This window comes from Entelurus aequoreus, linkage group LG01 (assembly GCF_033978785.1).
Source record: "Entelurus aequoreus isolate RoL-2023_Sb linkage group LG01, RoL_Eaeq_v1.1, whole genome shotgun sequence".
NCBI classification, from domain to species: Eukaryota; Metazoa; Chordata; class Actinopteri; order Syngnathiformes; family Syngnathidae; genus Entelurus; species Entelurus aequoreus.
This window is the reverse complement of record NC_084731.1, coordinates 99879721-99890354: the sequence shown is the minus strand read 5'-3', so window position 1 is coordinate 99890354 and position 10634 is coordinate 99879721. Positions and strand designations below refer to the sequence as shown.

The window sequence follows — 10634 nt, the reverse complement described above, 5'->3', positions numbered from 1 at the left end:
ATCAAAATGACTTTAAAAGTCTTATATAAGTGTTATAATGAAGGCAACACATGATGTAAGTGTCTATATTAGCCTACTATCAAAATGACTTTAAAAGTCTTATATAAGTGTTATAATGAAGGCAACACATGATGTAAGTGTCTATATTAGCCTACTATCAAAATGACTTTAAAAGTCTTATATAAGTGTTATAACGAAGGCAACACATGATGTAAGTGTCTATATTAGCTATATTAGCCTACTATCAAAATGACTTTAAAAGTCTTGTATAAGTGTTATAATGAAGGCAACACATGATGTAAGTGTCTATATTAGCCTACTATTAAAATGACTTTAAAAGTCTTATATAAGTGTTATAACGAAGGCAACACATGATGTAAGTGTCTATATTAGCCTACTATCAAAATGACTTTAAAAGTCTTATATAAGTGTTATAATGAAGGCAACACATGATGTAAGTGTCTATATTAGCTATATTAGCCTACTATCAAAATGACTTTAAAAGTCTTATATAAGTGTTATAATGAAGACAACACATGATGTAAGTGTCTATATTAGCCTACTATCAAAATGACTTTAAAAGTCTTATATAAGTGTTATAATGAAGGCAACACATGATGTAAGTGTCTACATTAGCCTACTATCAAAATGACTTTAAAAGTCTTATATAAGTGTTATAATGAAGGCAACACATGATGTAAGTGTCTATATTAGCTATATTAGCCTACTATCAAAATGACTTTAAAAGTCTTATATAAGTGTTATAATGAAGGCAACACATGATGTAAGTGTCTATATTAGCTATATTAGCCTACTATCAAAATGACTTTAAAAGTCTTATATAAGTGTTATAATGAAGGCAACACATGATGTAAGTGTCTATATTAGCTATATTAGCCTACTATCAAAATGACTTTAAAAGTCTTATATAAGTGTTATAATGAAGGCAACACATGATGTAAGTGTCTATATTAGCCTACTATCAAAATGACTTTAAAAGTCTTATATAAGTGTTATAATGAAGGCAACACATGATGTAAGTGTCTATATTAGCTATATTAGCCTACTATCAAAATGACTTTAAAAGTCTTATATAAGTGTTATAATGAAGGCAACACATGATGTAAGTGTCTATATTAGCCTACTATCAAAATGACTTTAAAAGTCTTATATAAGTGTTATAATGAAGGCAACACATGATGTAAGTGTCTATATTAGCCTACTATCAAAATGACTTTAAAAGTCTTATATAAGTGTTATAATGAAGACAACACATGATGTACGTGTCTACATTAGCCTACTATCAAAATGACTTTAAAAGTCTTATATAAGTGTTATAATGAAGACAACACATGATGTACGTGTCTACATTAGCCTACTATCAAAATGACTTTAAAAGTCTTATATAAGTGTTATAATGAAGACAACACATGATGTACGTGTCTACATTAGCCTACTATCAAAATGACTTTAAAAGTCTTATATAAGTGTTATAATGAAGGCAACACATGATGTAAGTGTCTATATTAGCCTACTATCAAAATGACTTTAAAAGTCTTATATAAGTGTTATAATGAAGGCAACACATGATGTAAGTGTCTATATTAGCCTACTATCAAAATGACTTTAAAAGTCTTATATAAGTGTTATAATGAAGGCAACACATGATGTAAGTGTCTATATTAGCTATATTAGCCTACTATCAAAATGACTATGTGTCGCAGGCTGAAGCAAATCTTCGTTGACAGAAATGTTGAAATTTAATATTTATTCCACACATTTTTACAACATTAGAAACCATTAGTACATCAGAGGCTGCTCAGAAGGTGAGATAACTCCTGGTAATGACTGGCTTTTAATGGCCAAAGTGTTATGGTTTAACAGAGGGAGATGACGGCTCAGACACCAGGGGGCAGTAATGTTCAATAATGTATTATATATATATATATAGTCAATAATAAACAATACTAACTAATAAACTTAGCTAAGGAAATGGAGAGTGTCAAAACCCAAGAGTGTGTGTGTGTGTGAGGTTATGTGTGTAGTTAGCTGAAGTGTGTGTTACCAAGTGTTGAGAGCGAAGGAACGAGGCAGTCCGTGGGGCAGGCAGGTGGTCCAGGGCAGGAGAGGAGTGACAAGGTCCGCGTCCGGGCGAGGGTCCAGGATCGAGGAAGACAGTCCAAAGTCCACAGGGGACATCAACGGAAGAATCACCAAGGGCAAAACTCGGGAGGGCACTGAGGGAAGACAAACAAGGAAGTCAGGCATGGAGGGAAAACAGAGAGCATCAAGCTAGACTACACCATTGAGAAACTAAGTTCCCGCCAGGATCCTTGGGTCCACTGGTCCTTTATTCAGCTCCCTCTCATGAGGTCCAGGTGCGCTGATTGCAGATTGTGCCTACTGGTTTACTACATACTGCATTGAGTTACTCCCAACGCTGCTTGATATTGCCTCCTTATTGATTGAATCTGCAGATATGGTAGAGTTGTGTTAGCATGAATCTGCAGACATGGTAGAGTTGTGTTAGCATGAATCTGCAGACATGGTAGAGTTGTGTAGCATGAATCTGCAGACATGGTAGAGTTGTGTTAGCATGAATCTGCAGACATGGTAGAGTTGTGTAGCATGAATCTGCAGACATGGTAGAGTTGTGTTAGCATGAATCTGCAGACATGGTAGAGTTGTGTTAGCATGAATCTGCAGACATGGTAGAGTTGTGTAGCATGAATCTGCAGACATGGTAGAGTTGTGTTAGCATGAATCTGCAGACATGGTAGAGTTGTGTTAGCATGAATCTGCAGACATGGTAGAGTTGTGTAGCATGAATCTGCAGACATGGTAGAGTTGTGTTAGCATGAATCTGCAGACATGGTAGAGTTGTGTTAGCATGAATCTGCAGACATGGTAGAGTTGTGTTAGCATGAATCTGCAGACATGGTAGAGTTGTGTAGCATGAATCTGCAGACATGGTAGAGTTGTGTAGCATGAATCTGCAGACATGGTAGAGTTGTGTTAGCATGAATCTGCAGACATGGTAGAGTTGTGTTAGCATGAATCTGCAGACATGGTAGAGTTGTGTAGCATGAATCTGCAGACATGGTAGAGTTGTGTTAGCATGAATCTGCAGACATGGTAGAGTTGTGTTAGCATGAATCTGCAGACATGGTAGAGTTGTGTAGCATGAATCTGCAGACATGGTAGAGTTGTGTTAGCATGAATCTGCAGACATGGTAGAGTTGTGTAGCATGAATCTGCAGACATGGTAGAGTTGTGTTAGCATGAATCTGCAGACATGGTAGAGTTGTGTAGCATGAATCTGCAGACATGGTAGAGTTGTGTTAGCATGAATCTGCAGACATGGTAGAGTTGAAGTGATTACTCCTCATGCACTTTTACCTTTTTAATATCACATTGGACTTTTCTTTGTCATGATCCACCATTACTGTTTTAATTAGACTTCTGTCTTATTTTCCCTGGGTTAAGTGTTTCCCGCCGCCACCCCGAAAGGGACAAGCGGTAGAAAATGGATGGAAGATCACAGATTCAAGACTTTTAAAGTGTATGTTTTTTATTTTATTTATTGGTATTTTATTTTATTTATGTATTTTATTTTCATTATTTTTTGTCATTTTTTTATGTATTAAAACTACTAAAATATCAACCAGGGGGAATGTCTTTTTTAAATTGTTTTTGTTAAGTGTGGTTTTGTGTAAATACATATTTGGTATGTACAGTATATACCAGGGGTCGGCAACCCGCGGCTCTAGAGCCGCATGCGGCTCTTTAGCGCCGCCCTAGTGGCTCTCTGAAACTTTTTTAAAAAATGTATGAAAAATGGAAAAAGATGAGGGGAAACATTTTTATTTTTTGTTTTAGTATGGTTTCTGTAGGAGGACAAACATGACACAAACCTCCCTAATTGTTATAAATCACACTGTTTGTATTAAACATGCGAGTATTTGGCAAGCGCCGTTTTGTCCTACTAATTTTGGCGGTCCTTGAACTCACCTTGGTTGTTACATGTAGAACTTTCTCCGACTTTCTAGGACGTGTTTTATGCCACTTCTTTTTCTGTCTCATTTTGTCCACCACACTTTTAACGTTGTGCGTGAAGGCACAAAGGTGAGTTTTGTTGATGTTATTGACTTGTGTGGAGTGCTAGTCAGACATATTTGGTCACTGCATGACTGCAAGCTAATCGATGCTAACATGCTATTTAGGCTAGCTATATGTACATATTGCATCATTATGCCTCATTTGTAGCTATATTTGAGCTCATTTAGTTTCCTTTAAGTCATCTCAATTCTATGTATATCTCATGACACACTATTTGTATGTAATATGGCTTTTAATTTGTTGCGGCTCCAGACAAATTTGTTTTTGTATTTTTGCTCCAATGGGTGAGGGCGGACCTACGTCACTTCCGCCCACCAATCCCCTAGCAACCGGGAATTGGTTGAAAACAAACCAGCGAACACAGCATTGACAGAAAAAGCATTTAACGAGCGTTGTGGCTTGGAAGTCGGCGTTAAATCCTTCATTTACGCATTTTTACTTATTCGCATATCGTGTGAGAAAACGAAAATGTATTATTTGCGTCAGACTCGTTTCAGTGAACTTTAAAGCTTCTCAGGCTTAGCTTAGCTTGCTAGTTAGCTTAGCCTGCGCGCTACTAAGAAAGAGACGCGGAAGATCAAGTGTTAGTGTATAAAATATTGACAGATTTGAGGGCTACATGTATTGTTTAAGTACAACTGTTCTTCGCCAGGTGTTCTTTGGCCGCCCTGGTTTACGTTTTCCCGGTGGTGTCCATCTTAACGCTGCCTTTGGTATCCTCTCGTTGTCCGGTTTTCGAAAATAGCTAGCTAGGCTATAGACTATACAGTATATACCGCATGTTATTTTTGTACAACAACAACTTCAGCTGTCGAACGTTATAAGGTACAAATTCAACTAGTACAACATTAGCACGGACGGTATAGCCAAGTTGTGGTTAAGAAGGTGGATTTTTGTTCCTTATATTTACCAGAAACGAAGTGATCCGAACACACGACCCGGGACTTTGGGGGACTCCAGTGAGAACCGTCCTCGTTTTCCCGGTGTAAAGCTGCGAGCCATTTGTCTCGTCTCTGTGGGCTTTTATCACGCTTTGGCAGAACAAAATACAACCTTTGTTTTCCCTGTTTCCAGTTGTGGTTAGCACAACCAAAAACAACACAGTTTTTCGGCATTTTGGAGGCAGAATGACGGGTTTAACCAGCGTAGGTCGACAAGTTAAAGAGTAAGGGCAACGGTTTGTTTTCAACGCCAGTCTGGTTGCTATGGCTCGAAGAACCCGTATGTAGCTCAGTTGCCCGGATGTCGGCCCTCACCCATATGGCTCTTTCAACATTTTGGGTTGCCGACCCCTGGTATATACCAACATCCAACATTGTAACCTAAAGGCCTACTGAAATGAATTTTTCTCATTCAAACGGGGATAGCAAATCCATTCTATGTGTCATACTTGATCATTTCGCGATATTGCCATATTTTTGCTGAAAGGATTTAGAAGAGAACATCGACGATAAAGTTCGCAACTTTTGGTCGCTGATAAAAAAGCCTCGCCTGTACCGGAAGTAGCGTGACGTCACAGGTTGAAGGGCGCCTCACATTTCCCCATTGTTTACACCAGCAGCGAGAGAGATTCGGACCGAGAAAGCAACGATTACCCCATTCATTTGAGCCAGGATGAAAGATTTGTGGATGAGGAACGTGAGAGTGAAGGACTAGAGTGCAGCGCAGGACGTATCTTTTTTCGCTCTGACCGTAACTTAGGTGAAAGGGCTCATTGGATTCCACACTTTCTCCTTTTTCTATTGTGGATCACGGATTTGTATTTTAAACCACCTCGGATACTATATCCTCTTGAAAATGAGAGTGGAGAAGGCGAAATGGACATTCACAGTGACTTTTATCTCCACGACAATACATCGGCGAAGCTCTTTAGCTACGGAGCTAGCGTGATAGCATCGGGCTTAAATGCAGATAGAAACAAAAGAAATAAACCCCTGACTGGAAGGATAGACAGAAGATCAACAATACTATTAAACCGTGGACATGTAACTACACGGTTAATGCTTTCCAGCCTGGCTTAACAATGCTGTGCTAACGACGCCATTGAAGCTAACTTAGCAACCGGACCTCACAGTTATGCTAAAAACATTAGCTATCCACCTACGCCAGCCAGCCCTCATCTGCTCATCAACACCCGTGCTCACCTGCGTTCCAGCGATCGACGGAGCGACGATCATAGATGCGGTCAGCGGCCCGGAGACGGAGGAAGTCAAGGTGAGGTCGTGTCTGCTATCCAAGTCAAAGTCCTCCTGGTTGTGTTGCTGCAGCCAACCGCTAATACACCGATCCCACCTACAACTTTCTTCTTTGCAGTCTTCATTGTTCATTAAACAAATTGCAAAAGATTCACCAACACAGATGTCCAGAATACTGTGGAATTTTGAGATGAAAACAGAGCTTTTTTGTATTGGATTCAATGGGGTACCAATACTTACGTTTCAACCATTGACGTCAACGCGCATACGTCATCATACATAGACGTTTTCAAGCGGAAGTTTAGCGGGAAATGTAAAATGTCACTTTCTAAGTTAACCCGCCGTATTGGCATGTGTTGCAATGTTAAGATTACATCATTGATATATAAACTATCAGACTGCGTGGTCGCTAGTAGTGGCTTTCAGTAGGCCTTTAAGGATTATTTGCAAAAACAAAAAAAGTTTATGAGTTTGAACATGAAATATGTTGTTTTTGTAGCATATTCAACTGAATATGGCTTGAAAATGATTTGCAAATCATTGTATTCCGTTTATATTTACATCTAACACCATTTCACAACTCATATGGAAATGGGGTTTATATATATATATATATATATATATATATATATATATATATATATATACATATCTTCTTTTTTATCATTTTTTTACTACTTATATTACTAAATGATTGTGTATGCACCTTAGGGGATCTGCTCATATTTTGTTGACTGTAATAATGACAATCAAACTCTATTCTATCTTTAATGTTGTCATTCAGTGAGCTTCCATGTGTCAAGTCCCCTTAGCCATAAATGCGACGCGGCCCTCAATAAAAGTGATTTAAAACATCCATCCATCTATTTTCTACCGCTTGTCCCTTTCGAGAGGGTGGGAGGGGTGCTGGAGCCCATCTCAGCTTCATTGGGGCGGAAGGCGGGATACACCCTGGACATATCTGGTTAGTTGGTTGAAACATCACTGAACTAACGGCCTGCACGTGATACATACCTGCTGAGTCAGACTCTTGCTTCATTCCACTCTCTCTCTCTCTCTCTCTCTTGCTCTCTCTCTCACTGTCTGCCCCTCTCTCTCCCCCCTCTCTCTCCCTCTCTCTCTCTCTGTCTCCCCCCTCTCTCTCTCTCGCTCTCTCTCCCCCCTCTCTCTCTTCCTCTCTCCCTCCCTCTCTCCCCCCTCTCTCCCCCCCTCTCTCTCTCTCCCTCTCTCTTTCTCTCTCCCTCTCTCTCTCTGCCTCTCTCTGTCTCCCCCCCTCTCTCTCTCGCTCTCTCCCCCCCTCTCTCTTCCTCTCTCTCTCTCTCTCTCCCTACCTCTCTCTCTGTCTCCCCCCTCTCTCCCCCCTCTCTCTCTTTCTCTCCCTCTCTCTCTCTGCCTCTCTCTCCCTCTTTCTTTCTCCCTCTCTCTCTCTGCCTCTCTCTCCCTCTCTCTGTCTCCCCCCTCTCTCTCTTCCTCTCTCTCTCTCTCTCTCTCCCTCCCTCTCTCCCTCTCTGCCTCTCTCTCCCTCTCTGCCTCTCTCTTTCTCTCTCCCTCTCTCTGTCTCCCCCCTCTCTCCCCCCTCTCTCTCTTGCTCTCTCCCCCCTCTCTCTCTTCCTCTCTCTCTCCCTCTCTCTCTCTGCCTCTCTCTTCCTCTGTCTCTCCCTCTCTCTGTCTCCCCCCCTCTCTCTCCCCCCCTCTCTCTCTCTCTCTCTCCCCCTCTCTCTCTTTCTCTCTCTCTCTCTCTGTCCCCCTCTCTATCTCTCTCCCTCTCTCTCCCCCCCCTCTTTCTGTCTCTCTCCCCCTCTCTCTCTTTCTCTCCCTCTCTCTCTCCCCCTCTCTCTCTCCCCCTCCCCCCTCTCTCCCTCTTTCTCTCTCTCTCCCTCTCTCTCTTTTTGTCCCTCTCTCTCCCCCTCCCCCCTTTTTCTCTCTTTCTCTCTCTCGCTCTCTCTCTGTCTCCCCCCTCTCTCTCTCACACTTTTTCTCTCTCTCTCCCCCCCTCTCTCTCTTTCTCTCCCCTCTCTCTCTCTCTCTCCCGCTCTCACCCCCCCCCCCCCTCTCTCTCTCTCCCTCTCCGGCTCTCCCCCCCCCCCCCCTCTGTCCGGGATGTGTTGCCAACAAGACTCACGGTAGTTGTACGGTGCTACGTCACCAATGTGGCCGGTAGTTCCCGGTGTTCGATGATGTGTCTCCCCCGCTGCCGACGTGTCCGCGTTCAGCACATTTAGGTGTCGCTGTTGGTCCAACACGCACCGCGGGGGTCGTCGACTCGTCCCAACTCCGCTGCCGTGAATGAGTAACGATGCGGCGGGGACGCCAGTTACCGCGAGGCGGCTCCACGGCGACCAGCCGCCGATGAGAGCGACATTGACGGCGGAGCGGAGCCGCGGCAGGCTGACTGCTGACTGCGGAAAAAGGCGAGCCTGACTGCCGCAGACTGGCGGGCACACGCGCGGCGAGGAGCTAGGACACGCTCCGTGGCGTAGAGGAAGGAAGGACAGCAGCGTGACGTGACGTGACGTGACCGCCATGTAAGTTGTTGTGTGCCGATACAAGTCATTAGACCATGTCCATTTTCATCTTTTATTCAACAACAAACACACATCTACACTCAAGGCCCTTCAACACCCAGGAAAGAAAACACAGACTAACAATACCAAAATATAGGAAAAAAATAAATAAATACATACAAAAAAATAGACAAAAAGTGCTACCTAAATCACTTTAAATGTTTTCAACAAAGATATCAATTTAAGGGCTTTTAAACTCTTAATCATTCTCCAAGATTTGATTGATAATTGTACACCATTAAGCCAATTAGAAAATGTAGGCCTTACTTTCATATATCAACATTTATGTATAAACCCTGTTTCCATATGAGTTGTGAAATGGTGTTAGATGTAAATATAAACGGAATACAATGATTTGCAAATCCTTTTCAAGCCATATTCAGTTGAATATGCTACAAAGACAACATATTTGATGTTCAAACTCATAAACTTTATGTTTTTCAAATAATCATTAACTTTAGAATTTGATGGCAGCAACACGTGACTAAGTAGTTGGGGAAGGGCATGTTCACCACTGTGTTACATGGCCTTTCCTTTTAACAACACTCAGTAAAGGTTTGGGAAGTGAGGAGACACATTTTTGAAGCTTCTCAGGTGGAATTCTTTCCCATTCTTGCTTGATGTACAGCTTAAGTTGTTCAACAGTCCGGGGGTCTCCCTTCTGCTATTTTAGGCTTCACACATTTTCAATGGGAGACAGGTCTGGACTACAGGCAGGCCAGTCTAGTACCCGCACTCTTTTACTATGATGTAACACGTGGCTTGCTGAAATAAGCAGGGGCGTCCATGGTAACGTTGCTTGGATGGCAACATATGTTGTTCCAAAAGCTGTATGTACCTTTCAGCATTAATGGTGCCTTCACAGATGTGTAAGTTACCCATGTCTTGGCCACTAATACACCCCCATACCATCACACATGCTGCCTTTTACACTTTGCGCCTTTAACAATCCGGATGGTTCTTTTCCTCTTTGGTCCGGAGGACACGACGTCCACAGTTTCCAAAAACAATTTGAAATGTGGACTCGTCAGACCACAGAACACTTTTCCACTTTGTATCAGTTCATCTTAGATGAGCTCAGGCCCAGCGAAGCCGACGGCGTTTCTGGGTGTTGTTGATAAACGGTTTTCGCCTTGCATAGTAGAGTTTTAACTTGCACTTACAGATGTAGCGACCAACTGTAGTTACTGACAGTGGGTTTCTGAAGTGTTCCTGAGCCCATGTGGTGATATCCTTTACACACTGATGTGGCTTGTTGATGCAGTACAGCCTGAGGGATGGAAGGTCACGGGCTTAGCTGCTTACGTGCAGTGATTTCCCCAGATTCTCTGAACCCTTTGATGATATTACGGAGCGTAGATGGTGGAATCCCTAAATTCCTTGCAATAGCTGCTTGAGAAAGGTTGTTCTTAAACTGTTCAACAATTGCTCAGGCATTTGTTGACAAAGTGGTGACCCTCGCCCCATCCTTGTTTGTGAATGACTGAGCATTTCATGGAATCTACTTTTATACCCAATCATGGCACCCACCTGTTCCCAATTAGCCTGCACACCTGTGGGATGTTCCAAATAAGTGTTTGATGAGCATTCCTCAACTTTATCAGTATTTATTGCCACCTTTCCCAACTTCTTTGTCACGTGTTGCTGCCATCAAATTCTAAAGTTAATGATTATTTGCAAGAAAACATTTTTTTTTATCAGTTTGAACATCAAATATGTTGTCTTTGTAGCATATTCAACTGAATATGGCTTGAAA

General features: G+C 41.9%; 2 protein-coding genes across 3 annotated transcripts in view; one reads left to right on the top strand and one right to left on the bottom strand.

The window, feature by feature from the left end:
• Window positions 1–1761: 1761 nt before the first annotated feature.
• Window positions 1762–8946, bottom strand: LOC133660222 (uncharacterized). 2 transcript variants are annotated; one of them, XM_062063511.1, is made up of 4 exons: window positions 8437–8946; window positions 2545–2569; window positions 2420–2478; window positions 1762–2237 (listed from the first exon to the last, which is right to left on the bottom strand). In XM_062063511.1, the coding sequence occupies exons 1-4, from the start codon at window positions 8837–8839 to the stop codon at window positions 2062–2064; spliced, it is 663 nt and encodes a 220-aa protein (XP_061919495.1). In that variant the 5' UTR covers window positions 8840–8946; the 3' UTR covers window positions 1762–2061. The 2 variants fall into 2 exon arrangements, with proteins under 2 accessions (XP_061919495.1, XP_061919501.1); XM_062063517.1 differs by lacking the exons at window positions 2420–2478; window positions 2545–2569 and having other exon boundaries at window positions 8437–8942.
• rhobtb3 (Rho related BTB domain containing 3) overlaps window positions 6199–10634 on the top strand; it is a 109084-nt gene continuing 104648 nt past the window's right edge. The window contains exon 1 of the mRNA XM_062063555.1: window positions 6199–6333. Within this exon, the coding sequence (XP_061919539.1) occupies window positions 6299–6333 (35 nt within the window). The 5' untranslated portion in view covers window positions 6199–6298. The remainder of the gene's footprint in view (window positions 6334–10634) is intronic.

Coding starts and splice junctions, on each gene's coding strand:
- LOC133660222 (XM_062063511.1), bottom strand. CDS start 8,839: ATGGCGGTCACGTCACGTCACGTCACGCTGCTGTCCTTCCTTCCTCTA. Junction 2,570..8,436: donor CGTAGCACCGTACAACTACC/GTGAGTCTTGTT, acceptor CCATGTCTGCAG/ATTCATGCTACACAACTCTA. Junction 2,479..2,544: donor TGCTACACAACTCTACCATG/TCTGCAGATTCA, acceptor AACTCTACCATA/TCTGCAGATTCAATCAATAA.